This window comes from Schistocerca gregaria, chromosome 5 (assembly GCF_023897955.1).
Source record: "Schistocerca gregaria isolate iqSchGreg1 chromosome 5, iqSchGreg1.2, whole genome shotgun sequence".
In the NCBI taxonomy this organism is placed as follows: domain Eukaryota; kingdom Metazoa; phylum Arthropoda; class Insecta; order Orthoptera; family Acrididae; genus Schistocerca; species Schistocerca gregaria.
The window spans coordinates 69807083-69825968 of record NC_064924.1 but is presented as its reverse complement, the minus strand read 5'-3'; the positions used below and the strand labels follow the sequence as shown (position 1 = coordinate 69825968).

At 39.4% G+C, this 18886-nt stretch overlaps 1 protein-coding gene across 2 annotated transcripts in view; it reads left to right on the top strand.

Annotated features, from left to right (window-relative positions):
- LOC126272162 (mitochondrial potassium channel ATP-binding subunit-like) overlaps window positions 1–18886 on the top strand; it is a 196568-nt gene that overhangs the window by 117463 nt on the left and 60219 nt on the right. For both annotated transcript variants that reach the window (XM_049974794.1, XM_049974795.1), the window contains 3 exons: window positions 7010–7168; window positions 13898–14043; window positions 18055–18130. In XM_049974794.1, coding sequence (XP_049830751.1) covers window positions 7010–7168; window positions 13898–14043; window positions 18055–18130 — 381 coding nt within the window. The remainder of the gene's footprint in view (window positions 1–7009; window positions 7169–13897; window positions 14044–18054; window positions 18131–18886) is intronic.

Here is an 18886-nt window from a genome sequence, read left to right as displayed (position 1 = left end):
TACATTCCATTACCCTTTTTTTTGTTTATCTTATCTCTTTTCAAGAAACTATCCAGTCCATTCAACTGCTCTTCCAAGTCCTTTGGTTTCTCTGGAAGAATTACAATGTCGTCAGTAACCCTCAATGCTTTTTTTTCTTCCTGAGCTTTAATTCCCTTACAAATCTCTCCTTGGTTTCCTGTATTGTTTGCTCAAGGTACAAACTGTATAACTGAGGGACAAGGTACAATCCTGCGTCACCCCCTTCTCAACCACTGCTCTCTTTGACCTTTGACTCTTCTGACTCCAGTCTGTTTTCTGTACATGATGTAAGCAAAGATATGCTCCCTGTGTTTTTTCCCTGCTACATTCAACATTTCAAAGAGTGTAGTCCAGTTAAAAACTTACGAATGCTATAAACAAAGGTTTGCCTTGCTTCAACCTATCTTCTAAGCTATGACATAGGTTCAGGGCTAAATATCGAAGAATTCTCCAAATTTTTAGGTACGCATTTTGATGAAAACTTTGAACTGGAAGAAGCATGTTACTGAGCTTCACTAACAATTAAGTTCAGAACTTTTAACATTGTAGCGCATCAGCAAATAATTTAATGATTATAAAGAATCCACCTCAATTGCAAATAGAAACCAGATGTTGACCTATGTTTCAGCGTGGATAACCATGCTTTCTTCAGAACGCACTAAAACTACAAACTGCCTAAAGAGGCATGGTCCAACATTAATACAGAACACCCAGTGCTGAAAGATTAAGGAAAGGCAAACCTACGTTTCTAGCATTTGCAGACTTAGAGAAAGCTTTTGACAATGCTGACTGGAATACTCTCTTTCAAATTCTAAAGGTGGCAGGGGTAAAATACAGGGAGTGAAAGGTTATTTACAATTTGTACAGAAACCAGATGGCAGTTATGAGTCGAGCGACATGAAAGGGAAGCAGTGGTTGGGGAGGGAGTGAGACAGGGTTGTAGCCTTTCCCCGATGTTATTCAATCTGTATATTGAGCAAGCAGTAAAGGAAACAAAAGAAAAATTCGGAGTAAGTATTAAAATCCATGGAGAAGAATTAAAAACTTTGAGGTTCGCTGATGACATTGTAATTCTGTCAGAGACAGCAGAGGACTTGGAAGAGCAGTTGAATGGGATGGACAGTGTCTTGAGACGAGTATATAAGATGAACATAAACAAAAGCAAAACGAGGATAATGGAATGTAGTAGAATCAAGTCGGATAATGCTGAGGGAATTAGATTAGGAAATGAGACACTTAAAGTAGTAAAGGAGTTTTGCTATTTGGGGAGCAAAATAACTGATGATGGTCAAAGTAGAGAGGATATAAAATGTAGACTGGCAATGGCAAGGAAAGCGTTTCTGAAGAAGAGAAATTTGTTAACATCGAGTATAGATTTAAGTGTCAGGAAGTCTTTTCTGAAAGTATTTGTATGGAGTGCAGCCATGTATGGAAGTGAAACATGGACGATAAATAGTTTGGACAAGAAGAGAATAGAAGCTTTCGAAATGTGGTGCTACAGAAGAATGCTGAAGATTAGATGGGTAGATCACATAACTAATGAGAACGTATTGAATAGGATTGGGGAAAAGAAAAGTTTGTGGCACAACTTGACCAGAAGAAGTGATCAGTTGATAGGACATGTTCTGAGGCATCAAGGGATCACCAATTTAGTATTGGAGGGCAGCGTGGAGGGTAAAAATCATAGAGGGAGACCAAGAGATGAATACACCAAGGAGATTCAGAAGGATGTAGGTTGCAGTAAGTACTGGGCGATGAAGAAGCTTGCACAGGATAGAGTAATATGGAGAGCTGCATCAAACCAGTCTCAGGACTGACGACCACAACAACAACAACAACAACAACAACAACAACAACAACAACCCAGTGTTGGACCATGCCTCTTTAGGCAGTTTGTAGTTTTAGTATGTTCTGGAGAAAGCATGGTTATCCGTGCTGAAACTTAGGTCAACATTTGGTTTCTGTTTGCAATCAAGGTGGATTCTTTATAATCATTAAATTAAGTTCAACTTCTTTTGTTCTTCCTATAATTGCTAGTCTTGGAAACAAACAAATTATCCTTTGGCTTATTCAGCACCTTTCCACTCAGTAATTTTTTGTGGAACAATTTTCTGAGCTAACTCATCACTTAGCAAGAAAGTATTGATTGCACAAAAGTGAGCAGTAAGAATGATGTGTGCTGTTCACTGGTAGTTGTCATGTAGACACTACTTCAAGGAGTTGGACATTTTAACTGCACCATCACAATATCTATCCACAAATAGTTCTGCTCTACCATATATGCATGTGATTTCTTATTCTCCAACCACATCCACCAACCAGCAGCAATTGAGCACCCTCCCCTTTGTTACCTACTGTATGCTGGAGTGCCACAGCATTATCATAACATCTACCAGGGCTTTTACTACCCTCTATTATACTGTGAAATGAAGACCATCTTGCCCAAATGAAATAATCCATCACAATTTGAGAAAAATAGTGATACCCATATCTACAACATTTGAGGAAAAAATCAGGTTTATCATGAATTATCAAAGCTGCCAATAGCTCAGAAGGGAGTTTAGTATGCAGCAACAAAATTTTTTGATCATTTGCCCAATACCATAAAATGATAGGTAGCAAAGCAAGGCAGCAAATATAATCTGAAATCATTTCTCCTGGACAGCTCCTTGTACATGGACAAACTTTGTTTAAAAGATGGTAGCCTGTTTTGGGGAGGGGGGGATGGGACGAGTTTTTAAGTGTAGTGGCATAAGAAGAACTAAAAAAAAAAGTGTTAATATTAATAAACTTAATCATGTATACGTGTAAACTGACATATTCCAAATCATTCTGACAAAAGAATCATTCTCATTCAAATGATTTGTGGAACATATAGCTAACTCTATCTCAACACAGCCCTTTCTCATGGATGGGACTGGCTGGCATCAGAGCTCTTATTGTACATTGTAGGAGACATTCCACATCACTGCTAAGCTCACATGAGAGCTAGGATTTGCCATATTGTCAGTACCTATTTTGTTCTTTTGTAGGAGAGTTGCTAGCTTTGTTACATTTTTTTTTATATTTTGTGTGTGCGTGGGCGTGTGCCTGTGCGTGTGCGAGCGCGCGTGTTTGCGTATGCATGTGTGCATTTGCGTGCGTGCACGAGAGAGAGAATTACAATGTTACCAGTTACCAAATACCTCAAGTTCTTATTTATTCTCCCTGAACTGTAATTCTATTTCTCCTTGGTTTCCTTTACTGTCTGCTCAATGTGAAGATTGGAAAACATGGGTGATAAGCTACAACCTAGGGAGAGCCAGCCATGACAAAACTCTTTCATCTGTTGAGCAAGATGTCCAAGACTGGTGAAACACCCTCGGACTTCAAGAATGATGTAATAATACCAATTCCAAAGAAAGCAGTTGCCGATAGGTGCAAACAATTACTAAACCATCAGTTTAATAAGGAATGGTTGCAAAATACTAACACGAATTCTTTACAGAAGAATGGAAAAACTGGTAGAAGGCGATCTTGGGGAAGATCACTTTGGATTCCAGAGAAATGTAGGAACACACAAGGCAATATTGACCCTATGACTACTCCTAGAAAATAAGTTAAGGAAAGGCAAACCACCATTTTATAGCATTTGTAGACTTAGAGAATGAATTTGACAAAGTTGAGTGGAATACTCACTTTGAAATTCTGAAGGTAGCAGGGGTAAAATACAAGTAGCGAAAGACTATTTACAACTTGCGTAGAAACCAGACAGCAGGTGTAAGAGTCGATGAGCATGAAAGGGAGGCAGCAGTTGATAAGGAAGTGAGACAGAGTTGAAAAATGTCCCCAGTTATTCAGTCTGTACATTGAGAAAGCATTAAAGGAATCAAAGAAAAATCTGTTGTAGGAATTAAAAATCCAGGGAGAATTTAAAAAAAAATGAGGTCTGCCAGTGACATTTTAATTCAGTCAGAGATAGCAAAGGCCTTGAAAGAACAGCCGAATGGAATGTACAGTATCTTGAAAGAAGGGTATAAGATGAACATCAACAAAAGCAAAACAAGGACAATGGAATGTAGTCAAATTAAATCAGGTGACAGTGTGGGCAGCAATCTGCAGTTATTAATTGATGATGATGTACTGTACAGGAAGGTGTTGAGGATAAGTGATTGTAGGTTGATAAAAGATGACATAGACAAAATTTTTAATTGGTGTTGTGAATGGCGTCTGGCTCTTAATGTGGAAAAATGTAAATTAATGCAGATGCGTTGGAAAAGCAAATGCTTAATGTTCAGATACAGCGTTAGTTGTGCCCTGTTTTACCCAGTCACACCGTTTAAATATCTGGGCGTAACAATATGAAACAGAAGCTCAGGTGGGAATGCCCGGAGGGATTCATTTTGAACGCTGTTGAGAAAGTTTAGAGAACTGGAATTTGAACCTGACTGCAGAATGATCCTACTGCCACCTACATACATTTTGTGTATGGACCACAAAGATAAGAGAAATTGGGGCTCTTATGGAGGCATATAGACAGTCGTTATTCCCTTGCTCTATCTGTGAAGGAAAGGAAGTGACTAGTTGTAGTATAGGGTACTCTCTGCCATGCACCGTATGGTGGGTTGTGGAGTATGTATGGAGATATAGATGCTGTGGGAATTAGGAATATGAGTTTTGTTATTTGGACAGCAAAATATTGGAAGATGGCTGAAGTAGAGAGGATATAAAATATAGACTAGTAGTGGCGAGAAAAACGTTTATGAAGAAGAGAAATTTGTTAACATCGAATATAAATTTAGTTGTTAGGAAGTCTTTTCTGAAAGTATTTGTGTGGAGTTTAGCCGTGTAGGATAGTGAATCATGGATGAAAAACAGTTTAGACAAGAAGAGAATAGAGGCTTTTGAAATGGAATCTTCAGAAGAAAGCTGAAGATTAGATGATAGATCACATAACTAATGCGGAGACACTGAATAGGCCTGAGCAGAAAAGAAATATGTGGCACAACCTGACTGAAAGGGATCGCTTGATGGGACACATTCTGAGACATCAAGAGATCACCAAATAGCATTGGAGGGAAATATGGGGGCTAAAAGTTATAGAGGGAGACTAAGAGATTTAGAAGGATGTTGGCTGCATTGGTTATTTGGAGATGAAGAGACTTGCACAGCATAGTGTAGCATGGAGAGCTCTACCAAACCAGTCTTTGGACTGAAGACTGCAACAGCAATGGGCTACAACCTTTGCTTCTGCCCTTGACTCTTCAAATTGCTGTCTACTTTCATACAAGTTGTAGATGACCTCTCATTCCCTGTCTTTCATCGCTGCTACCTTTAGAATTTCATGAAGCATATTCTATTCAACATAGTTAAAAGCTTTCTTTAAGCCTGCAAATGCAGTAAATGTAGGTATACTTTTCTCTTGTCTATTGACCCAGATACAGTAAATTGTAGGTTCAGTAATTCCTTGGATATTCCTACATTTGTCCAGAACCTGAACTGATCTTCCCCAAGTTCAATTTATGCCAGTCTTTCTATTCTTATGCAGTTAACTTCTCTCAAACCCTTTTTTAGTATTTATTTTTGTCAATGAGTTTTGAACTATGTGGCTTTTAAAAAATTTCCATGTGCACGTTGTTCCAAAACATGATCACCCCCTGCTTTCAAAAATTTAATTTCTGGTAAAAAAGTTTTTAATAGTTGCTCTTTGTTTCTTATGTACACACACTCTCTGTTTATGCTTAAATGATCTTCAAGCTAGGTTCATTTTCAGTTTGCTATTGTTTTTATTGATCTAATGTGTGTTATTTGCCATTCTCCGACAACTGATTTTGTTCCTTCCTATTCATGACAGGTAGTGCAGTAAACTCTTTTAATCTAGTTTATTCTTTGCTTGTATGCTGGGCAACGTATATGTCAACAGGGCAGGAACACACGGAAACTAAACATTCCAATAATTATTTTATGTAAAGACCATGAAATTCAATGGTAAACACTCACTGTATAGTTGAGACTTTGAGTGGAATGCTGCATCTGAACTGATGAACAATTGTCTTCCCAATATCTTTAAGGTCTTACTAATGCCTTCACAGACTGACAGCACCCCCTTAAATCCAGTCAACAAGTAGTTCTCTTGTAGCATATCCATATATGCTCCTAACACTCCAACCACCCACGCAAAACAGCAGCAAACAAGCACCTCACCTTCATTACCTACTGAACTCTGGAGTGGAACAGTGTAAGAACATTGTCTGCCACAGGTCTGACTGCCTTTCTTTTTGGTCTGAAATGACCAAACTCCTCCCCGTAGTGCTCCCAAAACTGTCTTCTATTTGGTGAGAACAATATCCTGGTCCATCCTCATGCCATATCTACCTCCCAACCCCTTACTGTAACGGTCATATCTCTGTGAAAGATCCGGATGCAACATTTGTCCTGTGCACCCAAGCAGCACATCCTGTTGCAGTCCCCTCCCCAGCATATCCAAACACATCATAGAAAGGGCTACTTGTGGAAGAAGCTGTCATATACTGTCTGCCTCTTCTGCACAGCCTTTTTTGTTAACATAACTACCAACCAACTGGTCACCGTAAAGATTGGCCATTGTCAAATCATGGGCAAGAGCAGAGTGGGCCATCCAATTGCAGAGCATGCTACAGAGCACAAGTTCAGTGGTGCCTGCTGCTACTGCTTCACAATCCATACGCTTTGGATTCGTGACCCCCTTCCATCCATTATACAAGTTTGTTTAAAGTGCATAAATGGTGCATTATCTTTGAAAACAAAGTTGGTTGTCTGAAACATAGGCATGAGGTTAATCTTGTTATTGTGTCTGTCTTCTGCTCAACGTCCCAACTGTACAGTGAGTGGCTGTCTTTGCTCCAATGCTCATCTTTCATCCAGAACTTTCCAATATCGTAATTGCGGTTTTATGTTTTTGTAATAATCTGTGCCTGCTTTTACGAGTTACACATGAATGCACTACTTAATTGTTTCTTTCTTCTTACAGAGTGCTCTGGTTGTGGCTGTGCTGAATATACAAATCCCTCAGCTGCTGGGTGGGGTGATCAATGTGATGGCAACGTTCATACAGGGGAAGGAAGGAAGGCAGTTCAGCAGTGATATGAGAGCCCCTGTTGTAAGGCTTCTTGGCATGTATTCATTGCAGGTGAGCAATTGTCAATAACATTCTCAGTGGATGTTTTTCTCTGTAACTGGTTTCTTTCGAAGAGTTTTGAAATGTTTCATGTATATCTGGATTTTATTGAACTACATACACACTACTTGTCTTGTGTTTCCAGTATAAATAACAAGAACACAAGACCATGAAGAGTAATAGTTACTAATTAGAAGCAGTGTTGGAGTTGTCACTAATGAAAACATTGATACTGGTCATAAAGTATGCAATGCATACTTTTGTCTCAGTTTGTCATTAAACATTGCTGTCCAGATTTTCATATTCAGTAGTTGGCTACAAGTACAGGAATAAATTACTTTGATCTGCAGGATATTTTTCTGGCCACAGTGATGTCGGAGATTTGATGTTTTACCGGATTCCTGATATTCACGGTACACTCGTTAAGTGGTCATTTGGGAAAATCCCCACTTCATCGCTACCTCGGAGATGCTGTGTCCCATCACTCGTGCACCGACTAGAACACCATGTTCAGACTTACTTAAATCTTGATAACCTGCCATTGTAGCACCAGTAACACATCAAACAACTGCACAGGACATACATTGTCTTATGTAGGTGTTGCTTAATGTAGCACTGTATTCTGCCTGTTTACATTTGAATATGCATGCTTATACCAGTGTCCGTACAGCTACCCACATTCACTGCCTCATTTTCTTCCATTTTCAAGCAGCCAGTACAGAAAACCGATGCCACCACACAAACAGAGATTGCTAGGTCAGCACTAGCTCCTGTGTTTATCAGTGCACATTTGCTGCTGCAGTTCCTTTGGAGCTTGCCCTCTCCCTAGAACTTAAGAAAAGGCTGTGGTTGCTTACATCGTAGAACTTCCTGCCCTTCCAAGGTCAAGTCTTGCCCACTGCCAAGTGCTGCCACCGTCACTGCCACTGTTACTCCTCTGCTCTTTCTCTGGCTATGTACCTGCAACCAGTAGCTGTTGAAGTTCATGTCTGTTGGAGGATCACTGTGTGCTCTCTGTGTCTCTCTCCATAAGATGCAATTGACTCTGAGGCTCTCCTAGATCTTGTGTAACAACTCCCATGACCGTTTTTCCTACTGGGAGATATCAATACCCATCGTGTCTTGTGGGACGTGACTTCTTCTTGCCCATGGAATTGGGTTTTGGAGAGCCTCATGACGTCTCATAAGCTGTGCATCACCAATGTGGGTGTTCACACTCATTTCTGTACTGCTATTAGGTCATTCACAGCCTTCAACCTTTCTTTCTGCTCTCCAGCCCTCGCAGACTCTGTTCAATGGGAGGTCATTGACAACTTTCATTCTACGACCCTTTCCCACTCCACATTCATCTGCTGGATGGAGCGATCTGCACCTTGATGGTCAGATGAGTGCTGTTCAGCAATCCGGGACAGACATGCAGCTCTCAGACAATTTAAATGCCACACGACAGCAGACCACTTGGTAGCCTTCAGAATCACAATAGCCAAGGCTCGACACTTAATTAAGTAGAGCAAGAAAAGATCATGGTAAGCGCTCCTGGACTGTATCAGTCATTCCACTTGTTCTATGAATGAATAGGAAGCGATCCAGAGGAATTCCGGTAAACACAGTCGTTTAGCAATAGCAGCAGTGGTGAAACAAGGCTGTCTGCAAACATCTGGACATGTCATTCAGATTCCAGCATAGCATTTTGTGAAAACTACAGCCAGTACCAGCCAAGATCCGCCATTTCACCACTACTGTGCAACAGTAGATAGGGGCAAGAGGACTTAGGTACCATGATTAGGAGTATTACAACTGCCCTTTCCCCATGTGGGAGCTGGAATCGGCACTATGAGACTCATTATACTGAACCTGGTCATGATCAAATCCGGTACTGCATGCTTCCACATTTGCCACCTGTGTCAAAGGAAATCCTCCTCAAATGTTCTAATCTTATATGGCAGTCAATTTCCCAACTCATGGATAGAGGCACTTTTGTTACCTCTCCTCAAACCAGGAAAGGACCGCACATGTCCCAGTAGTTATCAAAGTATCGCCTTAACGAACTGTGTTGGAAAGACCCTGCAGCAAATGGTTAAGTCGTCTGGTCTGGTTGCTAGAGACCAGGCATCTCCTTAGCCACTATCAAGGTGGATTCCGGGAACTTTTGGTCGACTGTTGACAACCTGAACCTACTTTTCAGCAGGCTTTCCTACGTAAATATCTCTGTGTTGGCATATTCTTCGATATCAGAAAGGCGTAAGATACTACTTGGAGACACAGCATTCTCTCACAACTCCATCAGTGGGGCTTTCATGGCCATCTCCCATTCTTCATATGGTCTTTCTGTCTCAGCGGTCTTTTAGGACCTGGATTGGTGACATGCTGTTAGATTGTTTTGAGCAGAACAGTGCCCCTCAGGGCAGTATTTTAAGTGTTACCCTTTTTGCCACATCCACAAACAGCATCACATCTATGGACCAATCCCATATCCAGTCTCTATGCTGAGGCTGGTGAACTGCCACTTACCATCCAGTGGCAGCTCCTCATGGTGTGTCAGGCATGTAAGTTCCATGCAGCTTGCCTTCATCCACATACACTAATGTTGCTCATCCACCTCTGAAATGCCTTTTCTCCACCCATCCACAATCCACAATGCCATTTGGGATCTGTGTGTGATGTGTGCTGGAGTCTCTTGGTTTGGAGTATGTACAACCGCAACTTCAGGGTTTTAATTGTCAAAATTCCTGGTTAGTGCTTTGACTCAGATTAATTTTAGAATTGATGCGGTACAGGAGAGATTGCACCCCTGCTTCAGTTGTTAATGACATTTTATATGAGCACCACAACTATGTATCTGTGTTTACTGGTGGGTCTAAACAGGGGGCCTCTGTTGGTTACTCTGTCATTTTCCCGGAGTGTGTCCTCAAGGTCCGACTGCCTCAAGAATTTACTGTCTCCAATCCAGAGTTATATGGGATCTTGTGGGTTATAGGGCAGATAAGACGTTCTTCCAGTGCTAAATTTCTTGTCCGTTCTGATTCTCTGACTGCCTTTCACTCTCTGAAACATTTGTACCCAGCAGATAAAATAGTCCAGAATATCCAGGATACCCTCCTCCAGCTAAGACGACTGTGGAAAAGGTGTTTTTCTGCCAGGTACTAGGGCACATGTGACTTGTGGGGAATGAAGGGATAGATCTAGCAGCCAAGGAGGGAGTTGTGATCCTCATGTATTTCAGTGTGCCATCCCCCTGCATGCCATAACCTTGCCGTTGAGATCCAGAGTCTTGTGTCGGTGGGAGGATGAGTGGCTGGAAGTGACGGACAATAAGCTCTGTCTAGTAAAGCCCACAACACGACCGTGATATACCTCCTGCCAGCCATGTCGATGGTACGAAGTCATCCTTTCCCGTCTTCACATAGGCCACAGCCCTGTGATGCATGGTTTCTTGCTCCCTCAAGAAGACCCTCAAATGTGTGGTGCTTGTGGCGCACAGATAACTTCAGTACATTTTATTGGACTGCATTTTATTTTCCATCCAGTGGGCCACAGCAGATTTGCCAATTGATCTGCCCTCTCTTTTAAGTAATGTTCAAATGAATGCAGTTCAAGTTTTAAGGTTTTGTGGATTGTCCAACATTTTTCCCAATATTTTAGGGTGATGATTTTAATGTGTTAACAGGGTGACTGGCTCATTCATATATTTGTAATTGATTTGTCAATCACATTTGCCTGTGCCTTTTGTTTAGCTCATTTGTCATTTTACTTTTATTTTAATCTTATGTATAGCTACTCTTCTCCATTGTTTTAGGGCTTGTAAGATGGAATGATTGTATGCTCAATTTTGAGTACATGAGTATGGAGCAATTTTCAGTGTGTTAGCCACATTCATTTGTTTTAATAAGTGTAACGACACTGGAAACCTCCCCATGGAGTGCCCATAAGCTCCAATAATAATAATAATAATAATAATAATAATCATAATCATCATCATCCTCTTCTTCTTCTTCTTCTTCTTCTTCTTCTTCTTTTTGAAAGGGAGCACTGGCCTGCAGTTCTATCTTTGAAACATCAGGTGAAGCCATCACACTGGACAAATCGGCAGTAATGGATTGCCCAGAAGTAGTGACACTGCTTTATTGTACTGGCCACTTTGGGCACTGATTGACTTAGCAATTGAGATAAAAGGATAACTGCATTCTATTTTCAATAAAATGTTTTTGGGTGTGTGACTTTGTTTTCATGTTGTTTTATAGGTGAGTGTTTTGGCCACTGTTAAATAATGTCATCAGGGTACTTCCTGTATTCTGTTGAAAGCCAGTTGTCACTAGTGCCTGAAATGATCAACTATTAAACAGGATGACATGGTCAATAAAAATAATGACGTTAACAGCAAGTTATCACAGCTTCTCATGAAGGTATTTTATACAACCACCTCATGGTCACTATCAATGTGTGCACTGCGAGGTAACAATACGTATTACTTTGAATCAGAACATACTGTACCTATTCCTGCCACCAACTTAGTTCCCATTACAGCAGGATTAGCAGTTTGCCATGCTGAGTAATAAGGACCTATGTGGCAATGTCAGTGTGCTAGAAACGTGTATCTGTGAATTTCTTTCTTTTGTGTAATATGAAGTAACTCTCTTATGTTCATCATACAAACTTTTCAAAGCTCTTTCAAAACTGTATATGTTGAGTGTATGGCAGCTACTTCATTGTGGTATCATATGTAAAAGAATAAATAATTTCTAGCATGTTGTCACCTCAGTTATGGTCCATTCATAATAACTGATTTTCTGATGTTGCTGTGGTATTAAAATGTGCACTGGCATAGTAAAACCACTATATGAAAAGCCAGTAGATGTAATCTTTTATTATGTAGAACCGTGTTTGAAAGAAAAGACATTGTTGACAATCCTCAGCTGTGCAAAATACTTTGAAAGTAATTTGCTGACTGCTAATTCTGTGATAATAGCTGTATTTGGTATACATCTACTACCCAAGAATGACATGTGAAAATCTGCACAGGACTGGGACTCAAGCCTGGATTTCCCACTTACTGCGAGTGGTTGCCTTAACCGCTTCACCTATCTGTGCGTGTACCATGGACCACTGAGCCAAACTTGTGCAAGTCACACTTTCTACATCCTTATATAATTGTCGTCCACTATATGTCACAGGCCAGTACAAATTCTCATATGTCACTATTGGGTTGTAGCCTCTACATGTCCATCTTTTCAGAGAATGTTCCAGGTCTCAGCTGTTTAGTAGAGAATTTCAAATCAAACGCCCTTCAGCCATCTAATTTCCAAATTGTTATTTTATGGCAGATGATGGTTGAAGTGACTGCTGTATCAAGAAGAAATCTATTTAGACGGAAACCAAGGTTGGAATCTTCTTACATGTTGGTCAGGGGACCTGGAGATGGTGCAGTACATCACCGAAACTGGTAGCCAAAGAAAATAACAGTTTGGAAATTAGATGGCTGATTTGACACTCTGTTGGGTAGTAGACCTATACCTAATACAGCTGATGTTAAGGAATTGACAGTCACCAAATTAATTTCAAAATCTTTTATTAAGCTTTCCAGTCCCTCTTCAGTTTGTCAGGGATAGCCACTGTGGCTAGAGTGAAGAAAGACAAAAAGAGCAGAAAACAGAATATATTTCACCTCTTGTATCTTACAGTGTGAATCAGTGAATTTCCAAGAGCTGCATTTCATATTAATATTAGAATCCCAGAGCTGAAAATCAGTCTGTGTGGGTATGTTTTTAGCAAACTACATATTCAAGGGAAGTCTCTTGTTCCTGCAAAATTTAGTATGCACCAAAACTAGAAGAAACATTTCTATAATGATATTTCCAGAAACCAATACCTGTTAAGATACGGGCTGATCTGTCCTGTGATTCCCATCTGTTCATTATGTAGAAGAAGACGCTATAAACAGTGTTGCATGTAGTTATCACACATCCTCACATATTCTTCAGCCCTTCTTTGCTGTGAATCACGCACTCCTTCAGATACACTTGGCTCCATTTTGGTTGCATGTCACACGCACCTGTAATGTCTACACATTGTCACAGGTACACGCCAATGCCTTTAAACGTCCCCAAATTCAATGGATTCGGATGATCACAACGTTTGTATGCTACCACACCTCCTCAACCAAGCCATCATCCATACATGGCACTATGAGTCTGTCACTAACAATTCATGCCCATGGGTACTGAATCACTCCTGTGTGTGTGTCACTCACTGTGAAGAAAGGCTGAACCACGTGCAGTACTGCCTATAATCTGAAATTGTATGCAGCAGACAGATGGTGATGAGATGTCAGACTGGCCCATATCCCAACAGGTGTTTGTTTCCAAACATATCATTGTAAGAACTTTTGTGCTTTTTTTGACCAATATTATATACCTCTTGTAGGAATAGGACACTTTTTAAACACCTTTTGTATTACTATTCATTGTATTATTTTTTGCTTACTTCTCTTTTTATTGGTAACTAATTATTGTTACTTTAATTTTTTTGCTGAAAATGATGTTTGTTCATGTAATGGAAAACTTATATTTTTATAGGGTGAAAATAGTAAAATGTGTGACCAATTTAAAATACGAGGTAATAGTCTTTAAATATGCAATAAATGAAAAAAAAATATTGGTAGCAATAACAAATTAATTTGACAGTTTCACTTCCAGTATTTTCCATGACTGATGTACCTCCATGAATGATGATTCTTGTTTCCAGTCGATATTTACATTCATCTACATTTATCTTCTATCAAGTGTTGGTGAACGAATTGCTGCCTCAATGCGGAAAGATTTATTTGCATCCGTAATGCGTCAGGATATGTCTTTCTTTGACAGGCACAGGACTGGAGAAATTGTTAACAGGTACATCATTTCCTAAATGCTTGAATACAGATTACTTTCTAGTGGCTAAGATTGTATAATTAAAAATTGGCGCTTACAGTCACCGTTATGCTATCATTTTCTGCATCCAATTTCTTTCCTTGTAAACAAGAAATATCCACATCATTGTTTTCTACCCTTTGTTTGCTTTTTCTCAATTAAATACTTTTCATACTAATTTTCAAATTAATTTGGCTTTCAGTTTATATCCCTGTTAACAAGTGTTTTAAAGATGTGTGTTGCAAGACATTAATGTTTTAGAGACTGACTCAGTTTGAAGATCGTGAGTAAGTGGAACACGTTGAAGTGATAATCGGTGAAACATACCATAATGAACACCACATTATATATTTATATTACTGATGGTGTTAGCTATCAGCCGTCAATTCTAGTAGTATTGTATGTAATTGGATAGTTGAAAAATCTTCTCACCAAGCAGCAGTAGGAGCACACAGTTATAAAGTTATTTGAATTTGTAAGCTTTTGGAGCCAGTGGCTCCTTCTTCTGGTAGAAGGGTTGAAGGGGAAGGAAGAGTGGAAAGGAAAAGAGCTGGTGAGGTTTAGGAAATGGGGAGAGGTCAGAAAAGTTGGCCAGAACCCTGGGCCAGGGGCGACTTACTGGATGGGATCCTTCTCATACTGTCCAGTAAGTCTCTCCTGACCCGGGGTTCTAAGCAGCTTTTCTCAACTCTCCCCATTTTATAAACCTCACAAATCCATTTTCTTCATCACTCTTCCTTCCCTCTCAATTCTTCTGCCAAATAAGGAGCCACTGGCTTCAAAAGCTTGTGAATTTAAATACCTTTATAAGTGGGTTCTTCTTTTTCTGCTGCTGCTGCTGCTGCTGCTGCTGCTACTGCTGCTGCTTGGTGAGTAGATTTTTTATCTATCCAGTTACTTTATATTATCAGAACTTAATTCTAGTAGTAAAGCTCTAAATACTTATTACAAAAGACTTGGGAAGCATAATTAATGGATTCCAGAACAATCTGCATTACATTTCAGCAAACTATTTTATCACTGCGGTATGATGTCATTGCTTGATGTATTGGAATGTAATTTTTGAATAGAAGTTCTTGGGTTTCCTTAAGGACTATACTACATTGTACGTTTAGAGTGAGCAAAATGAAGCCTTATTCTTAATATGCATGCATTATATCAATTGTGTATGACGAATGGCAACTGTTAATACTTACATCTTATGGTGAGCTTGCAGTGTTTTGAACCTAGTTAATGGTACAATAAAAACAGTAATGTAATAATTGTATAGATAAAAGATCTACTCACCAAGTGGCAGTAGAACTTACATGTAAAAGAAGGTTATAATTAGGCAAGCTCATGGAGCCAGTGGCTCTTACTTCAGGCAGAAGGATTGAAGGGGAAGGAAGAGAGGGGTGAAGCAAAAGCTCTGGAGAGATCTAGAACAAGGGGTAGATTTTGGGAGAGTCACCCAGAACCACGGGGCGGGGAGACTTACTGGATGCTGTGAGAAGGAAAGACTAATTGTCAGGAGTGCTTTGTACCCACCATTTGCCTAAAGGGATTGGTAACACCTCAGACACTGAAGCTCACGGGTTTGCATATGCACAAGACATTGCTTCCCCAGACTGCATTGATCACAACAAGGATGACAGATGGCAGGACAAGTGCAGTTAGAGGTCCTCTATGCCGGGGACCTATTTCCTCTGCCGTGTCATGTGTGCAGAACTGGATCAGCATGAATTCCAATGTCCAAAATAATGGGGCGGCACAAGCCAACATATTGGCAGTGCACTCCACCGGACCTCTGGGCCCATTCATGAATTGGCTCTTAGCAGCCTATCAGTAAATACCAGTCAGAAGCAATCACAGCGGGACCTATGACTTTTCACCTATATCCTGAGACATACCTGTCGAATGGCTATGCTGAACGCTCAGCCTCCACAGTTAGGGATTATCAGTAGCATAATCTTCACCTCCCACTATGTTTACTCACTGTGTGTTCTGGGCGTATGCCTGTTAGTGTCTGAGAAGTTGTCTTATTTTATGTTGAAGATTTTTCCTTTGTTATTAAATCTCCCTACTGGGGTTGTAATAAACCATTGTTCTTGTTTACCTCTATATCAGCAAGGAAAGCATTCAATCTTTTGCAAACACATCTGTCATAAGCCATTTAAATGATCAGAGGAACTACACAGTTTTTAATGATGAAGTTTATCATGTTAGTTTACTTCCAGTGTAGTCTTTCAGACCTATTGTATTGCTGCAGATCTATCGTGCATTCTTCTCATCTCTGTTTGTAAGATTGTATGTCATTGACTGAGGACAATAGTTTGCTTTGTCTTTACTAATATCAGAAGAAAGCATGCAGTGGAACAGAAAATTACAAATCACTGAAAACCTAGCTTTAATCCCTTCAGCATCAGAGGAGAGCTTCAGCTCTGAGTTAATTGTAAATCACTTTTTTGGGGATGAATTTCAATTTCGTGTTCCTTGTATTTTGTCTAGATTTTAGTGCAGAAACCATTATGCATTTTGTTACAGTCAACAGCTTATTATGTAGTGCACTGAACAGTTGTTTTGTTAACACCTCCGAGTTAATAACATTTGATGTAACTCTTAAGTGTGGCTCGGTGCCAGTGGTGTTATTTGATAATACTTGTTCACTTTGTTTACTCCTTACTGATAGGCATCATTTTAGTTGTGTAATTTTGCCTGTGGATCATACCCCTTTCTGGTGCTCATACCTGTGTTCTCTACTTGGCTGTACATTCATCTCCTTCCTTTATAATGCAGTTTGGATTTTTTAGCATTCACTTTAATGGTAGTGAAATCAGATTTATTGTCATCATAATATTTGCCATTTGATGCCCATAGCTGAATAAAAGCCTCCTAGGCTTGCCCATGAATGACAGCCATCAGCTGTATGCAGCTGTGTTTCTCCAGTATGTTTTCTAATATAATATGTCCTCCTTCTGGAAGTTCATCACATCAGTCTTTTTTTATCTCTTGCAATCCAGCAAAGAACATCTTTGGCATGTTTACCATCCTTACGCCAGATTATATTTCCACCCAACTGTGTTTCATTTGCACTAAAGTTGTACTTACGCCTCCCATCCCAATCTTTTCCTTCATCTCTACATATGTGTGCTCGTCTTCCTACAAATTCCCAACATGCATCTCTTTATTGCTTGCTGAGCAGCCCCCAGTTATTGAATGATTTTTGGATGAAAAGTCCATTTGTCACTACCATAACTCAGATCTGGTAACACACTTTCTTTGGAATCTTTCCTCTTCAGATGTGTCCAAGTTTGGTTTTGAAAACCCATTTTAATTTACAAGAAACACTACAGCAGTCTGTTGTTTTTTCTTTTACAGTTCATTCAGTCTGCCTTCAACTGTCTTAAATATAAAAAGCTCAATTCTTTAAAATACTTTGTTGTTTACTTGTACTGTTTGCTTTTTTAATATCTTGGTTATACAATATTTTAATCTTATAATAGTTGATTTTCTGGCCTCGTCAAATTATATTGTTATCAGTGAGAAGGTAATTATTAATTTCCTGTTGAAAAGTCTTGAAAACAGATTAGTCCCTGTATGTATGGAAATATCTCTCATTTAGGACCTGCTCCATTCATTCCAGTGTTGTCTGACTATTTTGTTGATATGTAACAGTATTAAACAATGGAAAATCTAGAATGGAATATATATTACTACATTCCATCCTGGATTTTCCATTGTTGTATTTGGTTGATATTGTAACTAAAGTGTTAATGTGTTCTGTGTCTGCAGGTAACATTGCTACCATGGTATGTGTTTTCTTAAGTATATGACTAAGAAGCTGTTACTTGACCTGTGAATGGCCTATCTCTAGGAAGTCATTTATGTATATATGTGTGGTGTATGTATGTGCTTGCTTTTTTGTCTGAACAAGTGCCAGGATACACAAATAGCATTAAAAGGTTTGTTTTCCTCTGTCTTAAATTTAATGAATATCATGTTGGTGATTTTCAGGTTAACAAGTGACATCCAGGAGTTCAAGAGCTCCTTTAAACTGTGTATCTCACAAGGTCTTCGCAGCACTGCACAGGTATGCTACAGTACCAAGGTTTTCTGTGAATAGTTTTATATATTATTTGATGGATATTGTTTTTTATCTTTCTTTTTATCTCTTGTTGTTGACACAATAGCATTAGGTTATGTCTCCATAGTTTTAATTTTGGTTGCTTCCCAATAGCTGGTAACAAAACACAAAATATGCTTTAGTATGGCCATAGTTAACACTTGGTTCAAGAATCGTAAAAGAAGAATCCTGGAAATACTAGAATTTATCAGATAGATTATATAATGGTAAGACAGATGTAGGAACCAGGTTTTAAATTGTAAGACATTTCCAGGGGCAGATGTGGACTTTGACCACAATCTATTGGTTATGAACTGTAGATTAAAACTGAAGAAACTGCAAAAAGGTGGGAATTTAAGGAGATGGGACCTGGATAAACTGAAAGAACCAGAGGTTGTACAGAGTTTCAGGCAGAGCATAAGGGAACAACTGACAGGAATGGCGGAAAGAAATACAGTAGAAGAAGAATGGGTACCTTCGAGGGATGAAGTAGTGAAGGCAGCAGAGGATCAAGTAGGTAAAAAGATGAGGGCTAGTAGAAATCCTTGGGTAACAGAAGAAATATTGAATTTAATTGATGAAAAGAGAAAATATAAAAATGCAATAAATGAAGCAGACAAAAAGGAATGAAAACATCTCAAAAATGAGATTGACAGGAAGTGCAAAATGGATAAGCAGGGATGGCTAGAGGACAAATGTAAGGATGTAGAGGCTTATCTCACT